Genomic DNA, 27,700 nt, shown 5'->3' with positions numbered 1-27,700 from the left:
TATACTAAAACATTTTTAATTGACATGTTCATTCTTTACAAATTGTGTGTCTGTACAAGGAGTATCACATAACAATCTCTCACTTTTTATCAAACCATTCATTCCATGTACATTTATTTCAATCATCTGTTCTTTAGCGTTGGTATAAAATGACATATATTTTAGTCGCTTTGCTACTACAACGTTAAATAATACAAAAAAACTGTTAAACACGAGGAAAATCATACGCCTGATTCATATAGCACTAACAACTTTGAAAAAAAAACATTTGTTAATTCACACAAAAACTTTGCCCTTATTCACAAGAATAAATACACAACCATACAAAGTTTTAGGATTCTACTTACTTTGCAACAGATTTCCATACATACTTGGCTTTTTTTTTATTTGTAAGCCCCGACTATTAGCATCATTTTACTTGAAAGGATGTTTTATGAACTATAACAAAAAGAGTGGATGCCAGTGATATGCAACGTTTAAAACGTTTACTTTCTATTATCCTTACAAAAATAGATACGATTTATAACAATAAGATGTGTATTGACACCAAACAGCGTGTACTGAACCAGTACGGAAGGAATATTCTACCTTGCCAACATCAATCTATCACACGGCGACATAACACATTTTTCACTGAACAGTAGGCAGTGTAAGCGAGAATTACCGACATCGAGGTCATCGTCAGTACAGGTTTGGCAATTTGTCTTTTACATTTCCAAAACATTTTGGTGTGAAGGCTTGCGTTAAAATGATTTCCATTTTTTAAAATGAAAACTAACATATAAACACAAAAAAAAAATATTTTACAACTATGAACATAATTTTTTTTCTCTATTCGCAATTTGGACTATTCACATTGATGAATTTTCAGATCTGTTTAAGTAACAGAAAAAAATATCGCTCACCGTTTGTTTCCTTTTTGAAAATATTAAGATCTATCAAAATTTAATTTGACAATTACCGAAGGGTTTATCGTCAATTATACAACTCAATAATACTTAAGTTTTATCCAAAAATTATACGATCCAAAATCTCTATGCCATGATCTTAATTATACACACTGTGATATAACAATATATAATGTATGTAGTAATTTTGTAATAATTTTGCAGTTCTAACGTTGGAATCAATGCCGACGGAAAAACTCCTAGTATTACCGCGAGACAAAATTGTTTGAAATGCACATGTTGTTACATTTACTTGCAATTTCTACATTTTGAAGCGACTTAACTAACTCAAACAACATGCATCAAATGAGGATTTCTATGGCCTGAAAATATTCATAATCAAAGGTCATTCTAAACGATTTTTTTTTTAAATATCTTAGTAAACGCTTTGTAATGAAGTGTTGGTTTAATGACCAGGAATTGGAATATTCTCTTTTGAAATTTGCCGATATATTATGAAAAAGATGACCAATTCCCCAATAGGCATTCGCTAGGTACCTTCTAGATAACAAAACTATTGATTGTTGATTCTTAAAAAATAAAAGATTGTCAAAAATGTACTAACCGATGCGTATTATTAATGCAACCGATATCGATACAAAAGGCGTGCTTACATTTTGCACTTGATGCACATCCTCCAAATCAAAGTGTAGTCATCGTTGACGTCATAGTATCCACGCTTTGCAATACACTAACAGTCTTGCATTTTTGCTTCGATGATTAAATGAAAGAGGAAAATAATATTGCATCACTTGGCATAAAATAAAGCAAAGAATACTCATTAAATAGTATAATCTATATATAATTAATAAGCTTTTCAGTTGAGATTGTACTCCTAATTTGTATCATTTTATAATCTAAAAATAGTTTTTAGAGTTTCATATTATGATATTATGTTACAAGTACCAACGGCAAACTTTTTTAATACTTCTTTGTATATTGCATGCTGTTAGGTATGCATATTTTAAAATATGATATTGAAATATGCATACATTTTGATTAAATAACCTTCTTATATATTCCTTATTCCAGATCCTAATTAGAAATTTAATCATAAGTGAAAGATAAAAACTGACTTTGCATACTTTATACATCATTGGCAGCGTTTAAGTCTAATATACATATATACATTTTATGTATGTTTGAATGAAATCCTTCAAGATAAAAAAAGGAAAAAAAGAAAGTATATTACTCACAAACTTTGAAGCAACTCCTCATTTAGGAGTAAAACAAAACTGCAGTGTCAAATGGTCTCACTTAACACACATCAATGTACAATTAAAAACCGGATATCCAACAGATCTGTATAAAATGAGTCCTAAATGAATGAGAGATCAATCAAATAATGTTGGTTATTTGCATTCAGTGAAAGAAGAATATTGCAATGTCACAACAAGAACAACAAAAACAAACTGTATAATGCTACGCATGTCATTTTGCGTTATACAATATATGTTATATCTTTTTCACTACAGGCAAGGTCCAAACAATTATTTGTCTATTTTCATAAACACTATGGAATGTCCGGGATGCACTTTTTCAATATGTGGAGCAACTTCTCCCATACCAAGAGGGACAACATCGGGACAATATGGACATTTAAATACCCGCAACTGCCCCAATCCTCCCATGTCTCGTCCATCCTTTATCAATAAATCTGATTGGATTGGTGCGGGCACTTCCTTACGGGGCAAAACGTTTGGCATAGCCTGGTTAATAGCGGTGCGTGGCGTGTAATGTCTCGGTACACTCCTTGAATGCCTCGGAGTCCGAGTATAAGGCGGAGGTCTATTCATCATAGGCTGGCGCTGTCTTGCAGATCTAACCATGTGAGGAGACATTCTATTCATCTGCTGTTGCATCTGCATCTGCTGGCGAAATCGTGCCTGAAATGCGGCCGGCGCCATATTCCGAACTGGCATACGAGGCATCTGTTGTTGCACAATCGGCGGACGAACCTGTTGTGAAGCAGGACGAAGATTAAAAATTTGGAATGCATCTGGTGGAAGATCATCTCCTTCGTCATTACAGTCTTTTGTTTGACTCGGAGGGGCAGGAGATTTACTCAAGTCTAATGGAGCATATCCATCTCCTTTCCTGTTGACGGTAGTTATAGGACCAGGGCTACGGTTAAAATCTTGGTATGGAGACATTCTCATGTTGCTATCAGGTCGTTGTTGTTGCAAATGCGTTGCTACGGAAGGGACACGAAGAACAGGACGTGCAGTAGACAGCTGACTAGCGGCACTTACTACATGTCGGTCTTGCGAAGCAACAGCATTAGTTGTAGAAAGATGCTGACCATGTTGCTGGGAAACAACTCTTTGACTTGGAAGCGAAAAGGGTGGATTGCCAGGAACATTCCCAGATGATTGACTTGCATACGCATTCATTACAGTTCTTGGATTTTGCACATGACCTACATTTCCGTCAGAGGTAAAACGAAGTAAAGGGGGTGGAGCCCTCATTAACGGAGGAGGTACCGTTGACGACTGGGTCATTCTAAGAGGTGCTGAACCGTGCCTATTGCGTGGAATGTTAAATTGCTGATAATTCTGATGGTCAAATGCTTCTTTTTCCGAGTTTTGTGACTGTGGTGGAATATGGTGCGGTGTTGATTTCCGAAGAGAAGATTTACTTTGAAAATGTGCTGGTGGTGGATGTGCATTCTGCATAGGTGAGTTCTGCTTAGGCATCCTCATACGTGATTGCTGAGCTGTTGGTATGTTAGGCTGCATCGGTTTGGGTTGGGAGGTCATATTAAATCCACCGTGTTTGTGACTCTCGCCGACTACAATCACTTCATCTTCAGCATCATTAACCCCTTTTACAGAAAGCTTAGCTGCTTGTTGAGACTTTTGTGCATGTGTAGGACGATTCGGTTTTTCTTTAACCAATGACTGCACTCTTGTAAATAAATTCTCCTCTATAGCAAGGGAAAGCATGATATCTTCGGTGCATTTTTTGTGTTCATTCTTTATGTGATGAAACACCTGAGCTTCTGTCTTGGCTTTGAAAATTTTACAATAAGGGCACACATACACAAATACTTCATGATGAGTCTTTTCAAGATGGTCATAAATAAAATTCAAAGACGGCATATGTTTTTGACATTTCAAACACTTATATATGTCTTTTTCCACAACATATTTATCCCCGACCTTCTTTGCATCGGCGTCAACTGGTACCTGGATTGTTCTTAGATGTTTCTTCGCTGCGCTTGAAAGAGCCACTGGAGGACTTTTCTGGTCAGGTGTCTGATGAAACTGTTTAATATGCCGATGGATTTCAGGTTCGTTTGAACCTTCGTATTGTCTACAATACGGGCACAAGAATAGTCGCTGTATGTCTTTGTGGGTTACTCGTAAATGTTCCACCATAGCCGAAAGTATAGGAGCATGAACATTGCACTTTTCACACTTATAAGTTGTCCCAAAACTATCATGTTTCTCGCTACCCTTAACGCCTTGCTGCTGCTGCTGTTTTTGATGGAGGCGATGCTGTTTTTGGCGTTGTTCGTACTGCATCTGGAGCAGAGCATGTTGAGGATCTGCGTGAGATTGATTGTTTGGCAAATTCGGTTGTTCACCTTCCCTAGGTGGTATGATGTTTGACACAGCGTGCTCAACAGGTGGTACATTATTGGATTTCTCCTGTCTTTGTTCAGATTGTTGATTCCACGTGTTTGCTAAACTCACAACATCTACGATTTTTAAGCCCATGTCGTTGTTTTCAGGAGAAGGGTCCTGTTGGAAAATTAGTGGCTGCTGAATACCCATTCCCGTTGCCACGAGCGGTACGCTGAAATTGGACAAAAAACAATTTACTAAACGCAACAATAAAAAGAAAACAATTGATAAAATAAAAATACCCAAATAACACAACCGTTTACATCGATTTGTTAACGTACAAATGGTTTTAAGAAGAAATACCATTGACTGCAAACAAAAATGTATTCTTAAATACAAAGGATAGCCATAGCATTGTAATTATATATAAATATAAAGGGTTACCTTGTAGGTCCAGCAATGGTCTGCATGGCTGCGTAGACAATGGGGATTCCTTGAATATTGCTGTTTTGATTTGGTGTCTGTCCCAAATTAGACTGGTAGGTTTTACCCAATTCTTCAATACCGTCCACTATTTCTTCCTTTCTCGAAGAATCCTCCATTTCGGCAGTTGTACTATCAGCTTCAGCACTGGTTTTTTGAACATGCGACCTACCATCATGTGATCCTTGTTGATCGGTAGTAAATAGGTCATTCATTCTGTCGAAGATGTTTCCTTTGTCACCGTTGCCCGCATTGTGTTGGGTTTTTGTTACATCATAAAATTCAGGCAAGCATTTGTAAGTGACAGGTTGATTCGGATGAGCCTTTGCAAAATGATTTGGTATCCCTTCTTTGGAGCCCGGTATTGTCATATTGCACAAAGTACAAGTATACTCGATGTCATTACTATGGAATGCATGAATATGAGTTAAAATGTCCTGTTGAGTTGGTGCCGAAAAATCACAATGACTGCAGCAGTAGCACCCTGTTGTTGTTGCTGAAGTAGTTGACAACGGGGCGACCGCATTTAGTGACGAATCAATTACTGTTGTTTCTCTAGACGGCGATTGCATGGAACTAAGGGAAGTATTTTTTATTTCTTTGTAGTAAAGACTTTCCTCCACTTTTTCTGCAGCTTCCATCCTAGCATCTAGATCAGGATGTGTACTTCGCATGTGAAGAAAAGTGAGTCCTCGTGATTGAAACACTTGATTACAATGCACACATCTAAACGGAATGTTTTTCAAATGTACATAGACATGAGACTCCATAACGCGTTTTGTTTCCGACACAAATCCACATGAATCGTGCGTACATTGGAAAGCTGTTGTGTTGCCGCCATCTGAATTGACGGAATGTGGTTGCTTTGACAACGCAGTTTCTTCGTCGTTGATGGTTTCAAAGGAGAACTGATTGGTAGTTTTGGCATGCCTTTGTTTTCTGTGCGCCTTCATTTTCTGTTCATTTCCGTTATTCTGATAAAATTCCACTAAGTTTTTCTCAAAACTGTTTTTCCCTATATCAGTTTTCTTACCAGATGAACTTTCAGCAGTAGCGTCAGTTCCATCGAGAAATAAACCCATTTTAGGTAATCCCTTTTCAGGCCGCATTCCCTTTCTAGCTGTGCGTCGCTTCTTGACCGTGAATTTCATGCCTTTCTTTGACCTTGGTTTTGGTTTGGCTATTATATTTTGTTTAATTTTTAGGCGAAGTGGTGGAACAGTTTGTGTCTCGTCTCCAGTGAAAAAAGGATTTGACACAATTTCTGCTGTCAACTGTGCACTGTACGTCACTGGTCGTGCCTGCTTTCTTGCAGAGGGTTTCCTCTTTTTCTTAACTGGTTTGTTCTCATCAACTTTATTGCTACTTTTGTCATCATCATCGCTCTTTAATGGCACATCCGCAAGTTCATTCGGCTCCTCTTCAGGCATTTTTGGCAGTAATTCAGTTTCCTGTGTTTCTTCCTGAACGCTGCTTTCTGCACTTCCCTCAGAAAGAGTTGTTTCGGTGTCTTCAATAGTTTCCCATTCCTCCATCACAGAACCAGACTCCACACTATATGAACTGTTGGTCATTTTCAGATATTTAACAAAGTCTATAAGTACAACAGAACACGCCTTACAATCCGGATGCTCCAAAGTCATTTTTTTCTGCTCATTCTCTGTATCTATTTGTTCTTCTACAAAATTGTTTTCGCTTTTTTCTTTTGGTACTTTCATTTCATCAATATCGTCTTCTTTATCCTGTTTCTCGTCTGGATTAAGTTCTGCAACTTTAGTTTTCTCGTCTTTTTTTCTCTCCTCTTTTTTCTCCATGTTTTCACTTTCTATTTTCTTTATCTTTTCTCTCATTTTCTTCTGTTTTTCTTCACGTCTCATTGCCTTTTGGGTTTGCTCTAATATATATTGCCTTTCTTCCTGACTCTGCCGCATGGCAATTATTTCAAGTGGTGATCTTGATGCTTTTTGTCGCAATTGGAATTCTCGTTTAACGTTTAGTTTCTTTTCACCTTCAACTTTGTTGTCTGAGCGATCGTCATCTGATAACGGACTCAATTTCCCAATTTTACCATCAGTATCCTCCTTTCTCTTGCAGGTGTCTTCGGTACACTGTGGTGCAGAGTTGTACATGTCAACCTCATTACTTTCCAATGAAACATCTAAAGTTGTGTTTCGATCTGCTTCATTACAACTGGTTTCCTGATTTTCAATAGCCGCTGTTTGCATGTGATTGACGTCCAAATCAGTCGTTTTATCATCAATCATATCTTGCGTTTGGTTTGAATCTTTCAGAGAATCACTGCTTTCCTTTTCAACTGTTTTTGAATGACTTTCATTGTCAGTTTCTTTCAGGTTGTTTGGTAAGGGTGTCAAATTCGAAGAATCATGCATACCGCTGGATATGTCCGCTTTGTTGATTTCTTGGTCTTTTGCACATAGACTCTCTTCGTGTTTTTCAATGTTAGATTCTATGCACGTGTTATCAGTGTTGTCAAGTGCATTCGAAGACGTTATTTGCTGTTCTTGTTCAATTCGTTCCGAAACAGCACTTCCGCATTTTTGTGAGTGAATAACGGTCAGAGAACCCGATGTAGGATCATCTGGCTCTGGTAAAATTCCTTCCATTCTGACACCACGGATTTCGGACTCTAATGTAGGCTTCTTTAATTCACAGTCTGAAACGCTACTTTCAGCCAAAGACACATCGTTTACGATGTTTTCCTTACACAACTTATGATCCTTGTCTGAAACATCATCTTTTATTACGGAATTGGAATCAGACTGGGTGTCAATGAGTTTTACTGAGATCGGAATGTCCAATGGATTGAGAGATTCCTCTGTTTTTGAGATGTCAAATTTTGCTTCGTTTTCAAAACCTTCTGCCTTCGGAGGAACAACATTTTCCTTTGTATCAATCGACATTTGCGTAGATTTAACAATACTTTCAGCATTATTTTTATTTTCCAAGCTAAAGGATATATCTGGTTTCATAACAGACTGACTGTCTTTGTCACAAGTGTACTTTTCAGTGGTAGAGCTTACTTCCTCCTTCAATGGAATATCCGATTTCAAATCGCTTTCATGTAGAGAATCAGTGTCACAAAGCTTTTGCTTTGGCTGTTCGGCGCTTTTTCGCATGAAAACTAAGCCCCCTGGGCCAATTATTTGAAGTTCTGTTCTTGGGACAGCTACATTATTCTTCTTCAGAAGCATATTTCGAGCGCGTTCTTGAGCACATTTTGGGCCCAACAATTTTGGTTTTGCTCTTTTTTTAATTTGCTCAGGGGATGAGTGTAGTGGTTTACTTCTAGGTGGCCTACCACGTTTCTTTGGTTGCTCCAGACTAATGTCATCAATTGGCATTGTTGTACTTGGATCTTCTGTTGGTGCTCCACATACATTTTTCTTCAGATTGTTCAAAGTGTCTTTGTCGTCAGACGGAACGGTTTTTTTCCCCACTTGTTTTTTAGACACATCTGATGTAACTTTCGCGCCACTTGTTACACTGTTACATTCCTCATCAGAATCATCCAATTTCGTTGAGCTCTTTTGAATACTTTCTGAAAAGTCACTATCTATATCAGACTGATGGTCCTCGTCTTGACGAAGTTTTTTCCTTAGAAGGCTTTCATCTAACAACTCAAATTCTCCACTCAACGTTCTCTTTCTTGGCTTTCGGTTTGCTTGAACAAGACTTGCTTTCATACCCTTGCTCTTTCTTGTCATGAGACTATCTTGACTCCTCAGCAATTTAGCGGGACCTAACACAATACCTGTTCTATTCAAATGTTTCATTTTCTTTTTAACCGACACAGAGCTAACACTGGAAGCAACACTTTCGGTTTCCACTTCTGAGTCTACCCTACTATCGGAATCTGCTGAATCCTCACACGATATGTTTTCAGCATTTTTCTTCATTAATTTTCCAATTAGTGATTTTTTAAATACTTTTTGGTTGAGATTTGTCCAAGACTGCACTTTGTTCATGCTGTCTGTTGATTTCTGATGCTGTACAGAATCGGATGCCACGGAATCTGATTCCTTTTCAGCCTTTTTCTTTGGTGGTCGTCCTCTTTTGCGTTGCACAGGTATAGATGCCGTCTCAGAATCTCCCAAATTAACAGAAGTTTCATTCTTTCTTTTCACTGTCTTTTTTGCTATACTTTTGTTTTCATTTATTAATCTTTCTTCATCTGTAACTGATGCTATGTCTCCATTACTAACCATGTTAGAAGAGTCATCACTGTCTCCAGCATTTTTCCCTTTTGTAGATGTACAGGAAGTAGAAGTCTTACTTGAAGAATACTTCTTTCTCAGAACAGCCTTCACAAGTGATGTTCTTGCATCATATTTCAGGGCAGTTCCTTGCTTTCCTGCATCAGCTATTTTCTTGCCAATGCCTCTAGCCAATTTCACCCCAGTTTGGTTAAACTTCCATTTCACAGGAGCACCGGTCTCATCTCGACTTAGATTGTCTAGGAAATTGACAATCTGTCTATACCCAGTAGATGATTTGGCTTTGCTCCTGGTTATAAGCTTAGCTGGGATCTTTGGAATGGCCTGAAAATAGAAAATAAATCAATAAGAGAATATGTCACAAATTTCTAGAACAAGAAGGACAGATCAATTTTAAATAAATAAATAAAAAAAATTCCGATATGCACTAATATATCTTCAAAGACCTGCATTTTTATATACAATAATAATAATTTTCAATGTCGACAACAGCAACATCAGTAAATGTTGATATATTTAACCTACTTGACCCCTAGGCCAATCTTAACAGAAACTCTGTAGCATTACATGTACATCACACATGACTTTATTGTGACCAAAATCATGTGTGACTTTATTGCTGGCATACAAACACACAAATGTGTGTGACATACAAATATTAATTTAGTTACAGACATGCAATACTTCCACACAAATTCACTGCATTACATATATTTTAATTATTGAATTAGTTGTGCCATGTTGCCTTTAGTCAACAAAACTGAACTTTTACCTATTGTTTCCGATATCTTTTTAATGATTAACAATTAAGAGCATTGAATCTTGTTATTGTTAGTATCATGTTGTTGTTCCACTATTCAAATCAAATTGAAAATTGACACATATCTATTAGCCACAAATGTTTTAAAAAAATTGGTGTATGTTTTTCCTATTTAAACCATTTTATCATTATAAAATGCAACTCTAAATACATGTATAATCATTGGTGATTTGAAACTGATTCTGATGTCTGAGGAAAAAAACTACTTTATTTTACGAAACAATCTACATTAATCTGATTCAAATTTGATGTAGATAAAGTGAACAAATTTCAATTAGATTGAATTTACATCAGTTTGTCTTAATCACTCTTGTTGGCAATTTGTTGGCTTTTTTTTTTGGCAAAAACAGTCATTCTCAAAATTCACCTCAGCTAAATTTTGAAGACAATTGGAGAAGCAATAAGGATCCTATATTCATTATATCTAAAAATCTAGGGTTAATAACACCCAAAATATATCAAAAATGAATAAAGGGTAAATTGAGATGTCCATATGCAACTATATTTCAGTAAGGTTTGGTTGGTATAACACTACATGAAATAAACACTAACTTTATTTCATAAATAATACATGTTGAGAGGTCCAATATGGGATATAGCTATATATATATAGCACCAGGTTTGGTTAAAGTTGTACGTTTTGAGTGATGGAAACCTTCAGAACCTTCAATGTGAAATGCTGACCAACACCATTGAAAAAATAACACCATAGTCTCGCTTTCACACAAATTTGTCACATGAGAGACAAAAATTGTCTCAGTACAAGTGTTTACATTTTGGCAATAACCATAATCATTTGAAAGACTTGGCATTTAATGAGGCTTGCCCGCAGAGAGATCAGAAAAATTGGCTAATAGAAAAAGATTTTTTACACATGACAGATTGCTGGAATTGTTGAGTTTTTCATTTTATTTTCCTCATAAAACGCTGAAAAGTGATATTAAAACCTCATTTTTTAAATATTATTTATTTAATCGCAACCCGCAATCAGTCCCCGCTATAAAGTGGAGTCTAATTTGATTGACACATCAAAGAAACAAGCACGTGCACAGTGCCACACAGTGATAACTTCAAAGGCAGCGGCGATTTACAAAGAAGATTTGCCGTTATATTCCATACATTTCCCTCTCAGGTTGAGTTTTAAAACGTCTTTTAAATACATATTCTGTAATTGTTTTCAAGAAATAAAGTCGGAAAGCCTCTAATTTTGTCACATAGAAACGTGTACTGAAGTTTATTTAGTGATCAGAGATGTGCCGTTTACCGGTCCTTCTGAGGGTAAGCCTCTTTAAAGTTTCTCATTTACCGTATTTGACCTAATAAGGGCGCCTGCCCTAATAAGGGCGCCCCTACCTTTTTTCAAGGAAATAAATCTTTGACTGAGTGTCAAAATGGTGTTCAAAAGTAATAATTTATGAGAAATATTTTGCTACTTTATGTGTTCAATTTTCTTCAGCAAATTAAGTAACTGGAACACATGTTTTCGCCACATTTTGTGTATTCCTACAGGCTATAGATGACATGTCAGTGCAAAGAGCACCCAAAACTAAACACACATACAAATATTTACTTACCATCTTTATTTGATGATAAACTAAAGACTTCATTCTTGTTGATAAATAACTTTTGTTCAGAACAGAAAGCTAGTAAAAGACATTGTAAATCAATTATAGGTCAAAGAAAACGATGTCTGATATGATCTGGGAAATTACCTGTTTCTATAAATAGAACACAAAAAAGTTCCATTTAACATAAATGGTGGAACACACGTTCTTTGGTCTAAAGATCAGCTGGCATGGTTTACAAGTTTACAGGAATATTCAAGTGTTGTTTAAGCTTAATATATGATAATGAATAGATATCGTCATCTGGAATAATTTTATGACTGAATATTTTACCGTTTCCACAACCTTGGGTATTCTGCTATAAGGTATAGTCTGTTTCATAAAACTTCAGAATAACTAATCTTAATAAGGGCGCCCCCACTGTCAATTACTCGCGCCCTGCGCCCTTATTAGGTCAAATACGGTATTTTCTGATTTCTAGGATATAATAAAATATATAGAGTACATATGTATATGCATGTAAATGAAATAAAATAAGATTTAAAATTAAATTACTTATTTAAAATCATTTCATCTTTCATTTTGTACATGAACAACAGTATTAGATTCAGTTTTTTATATAACTGGATTAACATTTCTGCTTATATGTGTGTGTTTTAATTTTTTTTTCGAGGGTATTTTTTGTATGATTTAAATCTTTTGTGTGACTGCTTATGATTTATTTCAGTGTACCATACACAGCCTTCCTGATATTCCTCAATATCTTTATTTTAAAACAATCCCATACTAGAAACAAATGTTCTGGTACACTTTGAAAAGATGTGTAAAATTAAGAACAACATCACATCATTTTATTAACACTTTCAAACAGTTGATGATTGCATTTTTTTTTATGCTGCTCTAATAAAACTTTCAACATACAGCACATATAAATGCATTTGTTTACAAACACAACTAATAACCTAGTATGTCTTTGTCATGAAGAGAAATCACATGTAAAAGAACAGGTTGGTGTGGCTTGTATATAATGTTAAATAAAGTCTCTCACTCAGCTGACAGAGAATGCTTCTTCGGCTAAGAAGGTAGAACTGTGGCCCTATCATGCCAGAGAACCGGGGCACTCGGAAGGAATGTATTTTTCCCTGTTCTTTCATATTGGTGTCCAACTTAAATACCACGGTGGTGGTATAGAGGGTCTCGGAATGAGATTTAGGTGAATCTCAAGAAAAAGATAGGAAATAGTGTAAAAGGAACAGGTCTGTGTGGCTCGTATATATTGTTAAACACAGTCCCTGTCACTCAGCTGATGGAACATGCTTCTTTGGCTCAGTAGGTAGCTATATATATAGAGCTGTGGTTAAACAGGGCACTCAGCAGGAATTTGATTTTCCCAGTTCTTTCACACTGGCATCCAACTGAAATCCCACAGTGGTGGTTTTGAGAGTCTCAGGTTGAGATTTGGGTAAACCTCAAGAAAAACAGGGGGAATAGTGGAAAAGGAACTGGTATGTGTGGCTTGTACATAGTGCATGATCTAGTCTCTGTCACTAAGCTGATGGATCCCGGAGCATGCTTCTTTGATTCAGGAGGTAGAGCTGTGGCTTATCAAACCAACCGAGTTCAATTCCCATCAGGGCACTCGGCAGGAATGTGATTTTCTCTATTCTTTCCCAGACACAACACAATATCATGTTTTCTTAAAAAGTACTTAAATATTCTATTTTGACACTGCCAAAGTATCCAAAGAATAAAAATAATGAAAACATTCTGTTTAATTTTGAAAACATATACATTGAAACTCTTGGGAGTATTTAAAATGGATATGTAATTATTTTTTTTTAATTATCTATGCATGGACCTCGATTATACATTAAGTATACAAGTGGGAATTATGTTAATTAATACAATCACCTTCCAAAATCATCTATAATATATGATATCAATATGGGATAGATTCAGCTTATCATCTCATACTAGTATCACTGGTAGCAGCTACAGCGTGAGGCAAACATTCAACAAACTCTCGACTCATTTTATCATTCCAGGATACATAATAAATATGTTTATTATTATTTTGAATATATTTGCCTGCTGTTATCTAACAACGCCATTCGCCTAAAACGAAAGGTTTTTTTTTCTCTTTCAAAAATATGATTTAATTATGAAGCTTAATCAATTTGATCTGAATCAATATCCTTTGAAAAAAAGAATTGTGTATTAAGAGATTGAAATATTTTTTTAATGAATTTGGATTAAAACTAGAAAATGAGATTCGCTAGTTGCATAACAATGGGACGGTTCAGGACAGGACTGGACAGACATGGGTAACACTATATACTCCCCCATTTCAAGGTGGGGGGCATAGCAAATTCAGGGGACTGCACAATATTGTCAGCACATCGTGTAGTCACATGAAAAATGGATGAGGGTCAACTGAAAACCTTTAAAAGAAACTAGTAAATGTCTGTAAGACATATTTAATGTGTCCTGTACATTGTCCCTGCTCCTAATGTGTCCCATACATTGTCCCTACTACTAATGTGTCCCATAACTTGTCCCTACTACTAATGTATCCTGTACATTGTCCCTATTACTAATGTGTCCTGTACATTGTCCCTACTCCTAATGTGTCCTGTACATTGTCCCTACTCCTAATGTGTCCTGTTCATTGTCCCTACTCCTTATGTGTCACATACATTGTCCCTACTCCTAATGTGTCCTGTTCATTGTCCCTACTCCTAATGTGTCCTATACATTGTCCCTACTCCTAATGTGTCCTGTACATTGTCCCTACTACTAATGTGTCCTGTACATTGTCTCTACTCCTAATGTGTCACATACATTGTCCCTACTCCTAATGTGTCCTGTACATTGTCCCTACTACTAATGTGTCCTGTACATTGTCTCTACTCCTAATGTGTCACATACATTGTCCCTACTCCTAATGTGTCCTGTACATTGTCCCTAACTCCTAATGTGTCACATACATTGTCCCTACTCCTAATGTGTCCTGTACATTGTCCCTACTACTAATGTGTCCTGTACATTGTCTCTACTCCTAATGTGTCACATACATTGTCCCTACTCCTAATGTGTCCTGTACATTGTCTCTACTCCTAATGTGTCACATACATTGTCCCTACTCCTAATGTGTCCCGTACATTGTCCCTACTCCTGATGTGTCCTGTACATTGTCCCTACTCCTAATGTGTCCTGTACATTGTCCCTACTCCTGATGTGTCCCATACATTGTCCCTACTCCTAATATGTCCAGTACATTGTCCCTCCTCCTAATGTGCCCTGTACATTGACCCTACTCCTTTGGTGTCCCATACATTGTCCCTACTATTAATGTGTCACATACATTGTCCCTACTCCTAATGTGTCCCGTATATTGTCCCTACTTCTAATGTGTCCCATACATTGTCCCTACTCCTAATGTGTCCCATACATTGTCCCTACTCCTAATGTGTCCTGTTCATTGTCTCTACTCCTAATGTGTCCTATACATTGTCCCTACTTCTAATGTGTCCTGTACATTGTCCCTACTACTAATGTGTCCCATACATTGTCCCTACTCCTAATGTGTCCCATTACTTGTCCCTGCTACTAATGTGTCCTGTACATTGTCCCTACTACTAATGTGTCCCATAACTTGTCCCTACTCCTAATGTGTCCCATACATTGTCCCTACTCTTAATGTGTCCTGTACATTGTCCCTACTACTAATGTGTCCTATACATTGTCCCTACTCCTAATGTGTCCCATTACTTGTCCCTACTACTAATGTGTCCTGTACATTGTCCCTACTACTAATGTGTCCCATAACTTGTCCCTACTCCTAATGTGTCCCATACATTGTCCCTACTCTTAATGTGTCCTGTACATTGTCCCTACTACTAATGTGTCCCAAACATTGTCTCTACTCCTAATGTGTATCATACATTGTCTTTACTCCTAGTATGTCCTGTACATTGTCCCTACTCTTAATATGTCCTGTACATTGTCCCTACTCCTAATGTGTCCCATACATTGTCCCTACTCCTAATGTGTCCCATACATTGTCCCTACTCCTAATGTGTCCCATACATTGTCCCTACTACTAATGTGTCCTGTACATTGTCCCTACTCCTAATGTGTCCTATACATTGTCCCTACTCCTAATGTGTCCCATACATTGTCCCTACTACTAATGTGTCCCGTACATTGTCCCTACTCCTAATGTGTCCCATACCTTGTCCCTACTCCTAATGTGTCCCATACATTGTCCCTACTACTAATGTGTCCTGTACATTGTCCCTACTCCTAATGTGTCCTATACATTGTCCCTACTCCTAATGTGTCCCATACATTGTCCCTACTACTAATGTGTCCCGTACATTGTCCCTACTCCTAATGTGTCCCATACATTGTCCCTACTACTAATGTATCCTGTACATTGTCCCTACTCCTAATGTGTCCCATACATTGTCCCTACTACTGATGTGTCCCATACATTGTCCCTACTACTGATGTGTCCCATACATTGTCCCTACTACTGATGTGTCCCATACATTGTCTCTACTCCTAATGTGTCCTGTACATTGTCCCTACTACTGATGTGTCCATTACATTGTCCCTACTACTAATGTGTCCTGTACATTGTCCCTACTCCTAATGTGTCCCAAACATTGTCCCTACTCCTAATGTGTCCAATACATTGTCTCTACTCCTAATGTGTCATATACATTGTCCCAACTCCTAATGTGTCCCATACATTGACCCTACTCCTTTGGTGTCGCATACATTGTCCCTACGACTATGTGTCCTGTACATTGTCCCTACTCCTAATGTGTCCCATAACTTGTCCCTACTCGTAATGTGTCACATATTCCTAATGTGTTTCATACCTTGTCCCAACTCCTAATGTGTCCCATACATTGTCCCTACTCCTAATGTGTCCCATAACTTGTCCCTACTCGTAATGTGTCACATATTCCTAATGTGTTTCATACCTTGTCCCAACTCCTAATGTGTCCAGTACATTGTCCCTACTCCTAATGTGTCCCATACATTGTCCCTACTCCTAATGTGTCCTGTACATTGTCCCTACTACTAATGTGTCCCATACATTGTCTCTACTCCTAATATGTCCCATACATTGTCCCTACTCCTAATGTGTCCCATACATTGTCCCTACTACTGATATGTCCCAAACATTGTCCCTACTCCTAATATGTCCCATACATTGTCCCTACTCCTAATGTGTCCCATACATTGTCCCTATTCCTAATATGTCCCATACATTGTCCCTACTCCTAATGTGTCCCATACATTGTCCCTACTACTAATGTGTCCTGTACATTGTCCCTACTCCTAATGTGTCCTATACATTGTCCCTACTCCTAATGTTTCCCATACATTGTCCCTATTACTAATGTTTCCCATACATTGTCCCTACTACTAATGTGTCCCATACATTGTCCCTACTCCTGTGTCCCATACATTGTTCCCTACTACTAATGTGTCCTTTACATTGTCCCTCCTACTAATGTGTCCCATACATTGTCCCTACTCCTAATGTGTTTCATACCTTGTCCCAACTCCTAATGTGTCCTATACATTGTCCCTACTACTAATGTGTCCCATACATTGTCCCTACTCCTAATGTGTCCCGTACATTGTCCCTACTCCTAATGTGTCCCGTACATTGTCCCTACTCCTAATGTGTCCCGTACATTGTCCCTACTCCTAATGTGTCCCGTACATTGTCCCTACTCCTAATGTGTCCCGTACATTGTCCCTACTCCTAATGTGTCCCATACATTGTCCCTACTCCTAATGTGTCCCGTACATTGTCCCTACTCCTAATGTGTCCCATACATTGTCCCTACTCCTAATGTGTCCTGTACATTGTCCCTAACTCCTAATGTGTCCCATACATTGTCCCTACTCCTAATGTGTCCCGTACATTGTCCCTACTCCTAATGTGTCCCGTACATTGTCCCTACTCCTAATGTGTCCCGTACATTGTCCCTACTCCTAATGTGTCCCATACATTGTCCCTAACTCCTAATGTGTCCCATACATTGTCCCTACTCCTAATGTGTCCCGTACATTGTCCCTACTCCTAATGTGTCCTGTACATTGTCTCTACTCCTAATGTGTCCAATACATTGTCCCTACTCCTTATGTGTCCCGTACATTGTCCCTACCCCTAATGTGTCCTGTACATTGCTCCTGCTTATTTCCCTGAAGAAGGCTGGTCAAAGCTTAAGGTTATCTTCAACCCTTTAACCTTTACCAATAACCAACAGAATGTGATTAGGTGTAGAATTTGATGATATGACTATGGTGTAAATATAAACCATTGTCCAGGGGTCTAAATATCATTATAACATATTCTATTTTTAATTTGTACAAGTGTAAAATTGATGGATGCTAGGTTGCTAAATTTCCAGTTTTATTTTACATTGATTGAAAATAAAAATCCTGAAGAAGATATTTTGCAGATTAAAAATAAAACCAATTTGTAGCATGCATTTTGCAATTGACAGGAAATGACAACAAATACTATTTTCCTGTAATAAGAAGTCCATCCTCTATCATGAGACAGGTTATGTGTGTGAATTCCTAGGCTTATTGCTGGATAAATATTAGGATCCGAGTAACAATAAACAGGTAAGGGCCCCTATAATGTCTAGACTTGGACTGGTGATCAAATGACAACAGGACAATCATCATAAAGGTCTGTATACTGTAGATGAGAATCATAATAAATATACAAGCCTGCAGAAATGTGTTAAATGTTGTGGAATATTCCAGAGAGGTGTCAGAAACAGGTGTCCTATAAGAACCCCTACAAGCTATATTGCAGACTGTGAGTTGGTATAAAACGTGTTAGGATACAGGTTGTTTAGTTATGCAAAGAGGTATACATCTCTATAGACCAGGAATGGTTGTCCTGAAGAAGTCTCTGCATGGTCTCATGACCAACAAGAATTCAATCCTATCAATATATATGTGCTATTTAATTTTTGACAAAATTGCTCGATCCCTAGGTCGGTGTGCATTATAAAGCACCTCAATCTTCAGTATTGTGCAGCAATTCACTCTAAATAAAAACTTAAATAAATAATACAAGGTTACACAATCTTCTCATAAAATCATTTGTCATTTTTTATGGGTTTTGAACTTATAACCTTGTCTACTACATTTAGCTAGTACATCTTGCATACCAGTTTATTCTGGATGTGCAACTTAAGTGTTTTAAAATTCTGATGTTTCTATTTCCATTAGAAACTGTATCAATAAATTTAAAATTTACTTGCATCTAAATTTTCAATTTCTTTTTGCTAAATGTCACATTACAGCTAGCAATTTTGTATTCAATCTTTGCGAGGAGATCAACTATCATTACAATATCAACCTAGAAAAATACACCAAATAAATTTCAACTTTCTTAGAATATATATCCAACTATACACCCAACCAAAGAAAAACAACTACTGCTAAAATAAAAAGAGAACCAAGTAGATCATGTGACATCAATTAACATGATGATCTAATTTTCAAACTGTTTCTGTTTCACTAAATCTGATCTCAATATCATACATATAGAGAATAAAACTTTAAATATAGCCTGTTGCCATAACTTTTAAAACTGCATTGTGTCACATCTGGCATGATCTGGGCATTTTTTGACATGGAAACAATCTTTCACATGTACACAGAGAATGGTGTTGACATTCATCATGACAACAACTGTGAAGCAAGTTGACATAACAACAGTCTGTCACTCACAAATTGATGTTGACATGACTATATTAACATATGACAACAGTGTGTCATAAAATTTAGTTAGAACTATATTGGAGTTCAGACATGATATATCAAAGTCAACCATATTGCGAGTGATGATGCCATGACCAAGGTCTATCATGCTATGGGATGTTTGCATATATATGACCCAAGTATGTCACAATGACTGCTAGAGTGGTTGGCATGACAACAGTATGTTACATTGTTATCAAGTTGGCATCTTTTATACTGGGAATGGTGTTGACATGACAAAAGCCTCTCATAATGTGAAGGGTGTTGCCATGACAACAGTCTGCAGCTATTATATGGTGAATGATGTTGACATGACAACAATCTATCATACTGCGAGGGGTCTTGACATTGACAACAGTCTGTCACACAGTGAATGGTATTGACAGGACAATCTTTCAACTGAGAGGGGTGTTAACATGACAACAATCTGTCATATTGTGAGGGATGTTGCCATGACAACAATCTGTCGCACAGTTTGTATGACAATCTGTCATACTGCTAGGGGTCTTGACAGTCTGTCATATAGGGAATTGTATTGTCATGATAACAGTCTGTCACACAGGGAATGGTATTGACAGGACCACAGTCTGTCACACAGGGAATGGTATTGACAGGACAACAGTCTGTCACACAGGGAATGGTATTAACAAGACAACAGTCTGTCACATAGGAAATGGTATTGACATGACAACAGTCTGTCACACAGGGAATGGTATTGACAGGACAACAGTCTGTCACACAGGGAATGGTATTGACATGACAACAGTCTGTCACACAGGAAATGGTATTGACATGACAACAGTCTGTCACACAGGGAATGGTATTGACATGACAACATTCTGTCATACAGGGAATGGTATTGACATGACAACAGTCTATCACACAGGGAATGGTATTAACATGACAACAGTCTGTCACACAGGAATGGTATTGACATGACAACATTCTGTCATACAGGGAATGGTATTGACATGACAACATTCTGTCATACAGGGAATGGTATTGACATGACAACAGTCTGTCATACAGGGAATGGTATTGACATGACAACAGTCTGTCACACAGGGAATGGTATTGACAGGACAACAGTCTGTCATACAGGGAATGGTATTGACATGATAACAGTCTGTCACACAGGAAATGGTATTGACATGACAACAGTCTGTCACACAGGGAATGGTATTGACATGACAACATTCTGTCATACAGGGAATGGTATTGACATGACAACAGTCTGTCACACAGGGAAATGGTATTGACATGACAACAGTCTGTCACACAGGGAATGGTATTGACATGACAACATTCTGTCACACAGGGAATGGTATTGACAGGACAACAGTCTGTCACACAGGGAATGGTATTGACAGGACAACAGTCTGTCACACAGGGAATGGTATTGACAGGACAATCTGTCATACTGCAAGGGCTGTTGACAAAATAAGTCTGTCATGATCATGTATTTATACATTGTGTTGATATGACAACAGTCACTCATACAGTGAGGTGTGTTGACATGACATCAGCCAGTTATGTATGCTGCAAGTGGTGGTTACATGGCAACAGCCTGTCATATTGAAAGTGGTGTTGTCATAATGTGAATTCAGTTGACATGACAACAGTCAGTCATGTATGCTGCAGGTCGTGTTGATAGGACAACAATCTGTTATACTTTGGGCTGTTGACAACAGACTGTAATGTTTATACTGCAAATGGTGTTGATATGAAACAGTCTGTCATACAGTGGGGTGTACATGTGTTGGCATGACAAAACTCAGTCATGTATGCTGCAAAAGGTGTTGACATGACAACAGTCTTTCATACTGTGAGTGGTGTTCACTTGACAACAGTCTGCCATATATACTGCAAATGGTGTTGACATGAAACAGTATATCATACACTGTGAGTGGTGTTGGCATGACAACAATCTGTCACATTATCAATGTTATTGACATAAAACATTATTACCATTGTAAAAAAATTAAACAAGATATGCATTTGCAAATTATTAAGTATTAATTGTTTCTTAATCATTAAGTATTAATTGGTTCCATTAATGTTAAGATGTATATTATTGTGTATTACCTTTATATGAATACTATGTTATTAAAGAATGTAACATTATTTATTATTCCATACCATGTTGCTTTTTACATGTTAGACTGCAAAAAGTGATCTACACCACTCTTAAATTAAGTTGTGAATAAAACAATTAATTTTTAGAATACATGTACTCAATTCAAATCAATCCAGTAACAATATGACAATTATTATAAATTAACTCCTAGTCTGAAACTAATTTTCCATGAAACTATATTTATAACATAAGCTAGATCAACATGGAACAGTTAATACTAATTACGGTAAACCTCTGGTTAGTTCGAACACGCGGATAGTTCGAACACACATTTTTTTCAAGAAAAACAATATTTTTTAGCTACTAATAGTTCGAACTCTGGTTGTTTATAACTGACACTATTTCGGATAGTTCAAATTTGTCAAATTAAGAATGTAAAGTAAGATTTTTTTCAGCAAACTCCATTGAAAGCTCGCGACGACCGGTCCCGACGACTGGCCCAGAAAAAATGCCAAGACTTAAATTTGATCAACAGGCATGTTAAGGTTCTTAGATTGTATGCGTGATCATTGGAATGCGTCTGTGATTTAATATATGCCACACATTTTAGCGTTAATTCAGTTTTTTACATATTCAAAATACACCACGTACGAGACAGCTGATTGCAAATTTAGGCCCGACAATGTATAAATAAAATGTGATATTTGTATTGGCGGTGGTTATACCAAACTAAGAAATCATCTTGTATTTTCAAATATTTAATTGTGACTGGACATCTCTTAATTATTGCCAATCAAGGTGTTACCTGAAAACCTGCAACCTCACGCTAGGTAAGCAGGCCATGCGAGGTGTCGCTTGCGATAAAGTTGAAAGGATCGGCCGCCCGGTCATGCTGAGTGACAGTGATAAGCATTCATATCCAGTCAAAACAATCCACAGGTGTCCCAATTAGTGATGGATAATTTTGCAGGTATCAAATATATGTTTGGTAGATAAGTTTTGACCTAATTTTATCAACATATATCGCCTATTTTTACAGTAATGCTTTTGTAAACGCAACAAGTTATGGAGACTATGCTTTCGATGTATTAAAGAGACCATTTATTACAAAAATAAAGTGATAGTTTCTGATTCAGATAAAAAATATAGCCATACGGAGATTATACTGTACAAATGTTTAACTTTTGTGTCACAAATGAAACGTGTACTGTACTGTTTTGGGGCCTATAGGCTATGCATTGTCCGAGCAGCTTCGCGCAATAACTATCATAGTTATCGCGAAAGGAAGAACGTTAAACGATCAATTGACTTTGAATTAAATAAAATACTATCATTTTACTTATTTATAAATGTGCCATTGTTCAGGCCGCTGTTGTTACGTATCAGATCTACAATGGATGTGTTTCTGTCTAATGATTTTACTGTGCCGAGATTTTCGTCAATATAGACTCGGATAGTTCGAACTCACGCTTATTTTCTGAAGCATTAATTTCCAATAATTCAAACAGGTTCGTCAATATTTATTTAATTTTGTTTGAACTAACCGGAGGTTTACCGTAATCACAATATAAGGTCAAAACATACTTTGAAGGGTCTATTGAAACTGAAAGACATGTCCAAGTTTAAACAATTAGTGTGTGGCGTACAATATTGTATATTTAATTTCAATTTTATTTGAACTATAGACAGTTACTGAAACGATCCCAATGTATTTTATAACAAAACAAATCAATGGCTGGATCCTTTCTAACTTCTACAAGTATGCATCTACTGGGTTTGTTTTGTTTGGTTTGTTTTTGTTTAACATCCTATTAACAGCCAGGGTCATTTAAGGACGTGTCAGGTTTTGGAGGTGGAGGAAAGCCGGAGTACCCGGAGAAAAACCACCTACTGGGTAAGTCTACAGCTTGGCCAACTTGTGTTGTTTGTGAGTATTTTCATTTAATGTAAAAGAGGCTGACAGCAATGACAACAGCAGCTGAATGAATTGTATTTCAATTTCGATTTAAACTTAAAGATTATTGTCTTATCCAATATCCCAACTCGGACCCATTTTTTGTTTGTTATATAACTGAAAATGTGCGAACAGCATACATGAAATTGATATTGAAATGTCTGTTTCTTTCTGCTCTGGGGAATGGCACACAGGAAATTTGAAACATAACTGCATTAACTGCGTTTGATCAACATCAAACTCATATTGTCATACCGAAATTAAAGGACAAATTTGACGCCGGACGGCTGATCACACACCATGGCATAAGTAGGTGAGCTAAAAATACTGTTTCTTGTATGTTATTTTTATAAATCAATCTTTTTTAGTTTCCAATTTGAATCCTAAAGATTGAACTAAATAATAATTAGTAAGGAGGAGTGATCCCAACACGGAGTTTCGTCCAGAAATTCATTCCTTGAGTTGTTTACATGTTTCGACTAGAAGGTAGTCGTCATCAGAACAACAATAATTAATTGTGACGTCTTAGATACGAGTGTACACATCAGAAAATGATGACGTCATAATAATAAGTACACATATAACTGATAAACATATGGCGATCTTGGCACAAACTTAATATAGATGTTGCAAAGCAATATAAAATTAGAACAAGATGCAATAAAATATATAATTGTTTTGGAGTAGATTCAGTTCAGTGACTATACAGGAGACCAAGATTAGATACATAGAGACATATTTGTAAGTATACAAGCCAATTATGTATAAAGGTCCCGTTGACAAAGAAATAATAATTGGTCTATTGATGTATTGACCAAAAATCAGTTTATTCAGTGCAAGCATGTGCAAGACCAATCCATCATTGTTCAAGATCAGGTGCACCGCCTAGTAAACAAAGCCATAAACAGATGATTTTAATCAGAATGAAGGTATAGTAGATTCACAATTTGCATAATCTTTGAATAATAATTACATAAAATACTCACTTGGGGAGTGAAACACTTACGAAAAACATCATGTCACAAATGTAAAATAAGTTTTGTCCATTCTGATCTTTAAAGTTAGTAATTTATTCTAAGATAAAAATGAAAATTGTGGGAAATCATGTTAAAAGTCATGATCGATCTTCATAATTTCTCAAACAATCAATGATCTGTTATTGATCATCGGTCATTTGAGAAACTTTGAAGATCCAACAGAAAGGGAAATATTTATGAATACAATCACCAAAATGATGGCTTGTGTTGTGGATGTTTTAGCTATCCATATGTAGATTATTTTAAGTATTGTTTTCAATTACTTTTAATGCATTTGTTCATTTAAACATGTTGCAAGTCTACTGTCACTTTCAATAACTCAACAAAGTTTCAATATTATAATCAAGCTATGATACATACCAGAAAATCATAATTAATCATATTCAGAGGTAAAATAACCAATCATTGATTAAATTGATTCATCAGAACAAAATATTGGGACTGATTTTATTACAGCGTAGTGGATATTGCACTTTCTTAAAGCAAAAAATGGTTTTATTCAGCTGATGGGAGACATGAAAAGTATGGCATCACATGTGATCACACAGGTTACATCTCCAGACATATGGTTTCCTTCCACATGAAGTCCCTTTCCCGGCTTCCGTCTGATGAGTAGCCAATTTATTGTATTGTATATATGTTATATGTACTGATGAGCTGTAAATCTAAAGTCAATAACATGAATTGGATTGAGTAGTATACAATGATTTCATTGTTCCAAAAGAAATGAAGACAGCTTTAAATAGCAATACTTTTAAATATTTTGATACATATAGTGCTTAGCTAATAAAAAAAAACTGAACAAATTTGAAACAATCATGATTTTACAAAACAACTATTAATTGTTAAAATTGAAGTTGATTAAAAAAAAAAATTCAAGAAAAAATTGTTTGTTTTTAAGTATCAATTTTACCTTTCATGTACCTGATATTTTATCAAAATGGGAAACGGTTCTAAGTAAAAAACAAATAAATGAAAATCACCTTATGGAAAAAAAAATACCCCAAAAACTATTGAATAATACATTGTTTCCATTTTACAAATGACAAATCAAATTAAATTATTCTAATTCTAATTTTTATCTATAGTTATTTTCATCAAAAATTATTTTTAGATAAAAGTCAATTAGTCGCCAGGCTTATTTTCATTCAAAACGCGTCATATAAACTTTATAAAGTTTTTTAACATTTTCAATCATAAAACTATTGGAAAATGACACGATGAATATATAAATCTGAAAGAGACATAGGAAATAGTATCAAAGACATTTCCATATTCCAAAGATTGTACAAGCGTATGCATGTTTGACCTACTCTAACAAAAATGTATTACAATGGACATAAATAATGTTAAACACTCAAATATTCTATAACTATTAACATATGATTAATTTTGGATTAAAACCAAAGAATTTATAAATGGCAACACACGATAAAACCATTTATTCACAAATATAGCACATATAATTTAAGGACTGACTGCATCATATGTCAACTGATACATGTATAACAATACATATCTTGCTACACGGAACTGTTACCTTACACAAAATCTAAAAATAGCTCATTTATTATATTTCTGAACTGGGCAATGTTGCAACGTTGTGATTAGATATTACAAGTTTTGCTTAAAATATACATTGTATAAATTTCAGTAATATTAGTTACAATGTTGCTAAAGAATATCATGGCGAGCGTGCAGTCGCCACACGCTGTGTATACATGTGTATTAGACAATGTACGCGTCAATGTTTGTATTTTTTATTATCTCAAAATTTACCTAAATAAAAGTAACAGATACAATATGCAGCATGAAACGTAAACAAGCTGCAAAAATAATAAGATATCACGATTAAATGATATCTGACACGAAAGCAAAGCGCCCTACTCGATCGAGTCGTGAACTCATGTACAACATAAATATACACACACACACATACAACGCGCCGCTGGTTGATAACAAACTTATTCATCTAAAATGCAAGGGTATCGCTTGAACACCCGATATCACAAAACCAACAATGTAATATACAATTTGAACAGGAAAAATAAAAATAAAAGCTCTTACCGTTTCATCCATTATTTTGCAAATGCTTCGTTATTCTTTCATGACTTGAAACTTTTTCTTCGTCCGCTACACGCTGTGTCGCGAGCTGGCTTTTCAGGGAATATATCGCTAATGGCGGTCGGTTTCTGTCTGTCAGTCGAGTGTATTATAAACGGATGTGACGTCACGTTGACACTGTGAGCTTTGTGTAGGATTCTTTCTGCAAAAACGGAGCTGCTCTATACGTTTCCAAACTGTGGGTCGATTAACGACGAGGATTTTCTGTAATTTCCCTACCTGATTTGATTACTTACAATAAAAACCAATGGATACTATACCGATTGATCTTAGACAAAGATATTTTCCATTTTAAACAGTGATTTTCTTTATTGAAACGGTAGGCCTACAGTCATTGGCATTGCAAGCCAACATTGTAGTTTTTATGTGGAAATTGATTTTATAAGATGGAACAACACAACATTTGCATCAAAATTTCGATTTTTCCTATCATTCAACTCAAATATTAATACAACATACGATATGTATTTAAGAAGAAAAATTATATGATTTTCTTATCAAACCGCGAACTTATACATTGTTATCTAAACCGGTGGTCAAACAGATCTATAACTAGGCACCTATTTAAATATCTTTAAGAAACAGCGTTATGAAAAATGAATGTCAGAGACCTAAATGAATGTCTCTGTACGTAAAAAAAAAAAAAAAAAAAAAAACCCAAAATAAGGTAAAATGAAACCGAAGATAATATAATTAAAGGTTATAATTATGAATTTACTTGGAAATGATTCAAATATAATTTGTTTCTACTGCGTCTTAGGATCAGGAAAATAGGACGTTACAATAGACATGTTGGCCCATTTTCAGAGAATTTATATAAATTACAATTATGGGCCTCTGCTGTAAACACTACACCAGTCACGTATGCTCACGATCAGCGATAAATATAGGATTAAGAGTCAATATCCCGTTTCCGTTTATCAATTAGCCAATCAATCACGGACGAGAAAAGTTTAAATTTATTGAATTGTACTCCAAATTTCAATTCTATTTATCAATTAATTGATCGGAATACACGAACATTTCACATGACAACTGCATTTTAATTGGCTCGTGCCTCAGATAATTAGCTAAAAG

At 36.2% G+C, this 27,700-nt stretch overlaps 1 protein-coding gene across 1 annotated transcript; it reads right to left on the bottom strand.

Annotated features, from left to right (window-relative positions):
* On the bottom strand, positions 1-26,694 carry LOC117333183. Its single transcript, XM_033892341.1, has 3 exons — positions 26,567-26,694; positions 4,961-9,558; positions 1-4,748 (listed from the first exon to the last, which is right to left on the bottom strand). Exons 1-3 carry the CDS (start codon positions 26,576-26,578, stop codon positions 2,438-2,440), a joined length of 6,921 nt encoding a protein of 2,306 aa, XP_033748232.1. The 5' UTR covers positions 26,579-26,694; the 3' UTR covers positions 1-2,437.
* Between the last annotated feature and the right edge of the window lie 1,006 nt (positions 26,695-27,700).

The sequence above is a fragment of the Pecten maximus genome, chromosome 8, assembly GCF_902652985.1.
Source record: "Pecten maximus chromosome 8, xPecMax1.1, whole genome shotgun sequence".
In the NCBI taxonomy this organism is placed as follows: Eukaryota; Metazoa; Mollusca; class Bivalvia; order Pectinida; family Pectinidae; genus Pecten; species Pecten maximus.
Note: the sequence above shows the minus strand (reverse complement) of the source record. Positions and strands in the feature narration are given on the sequence as shown.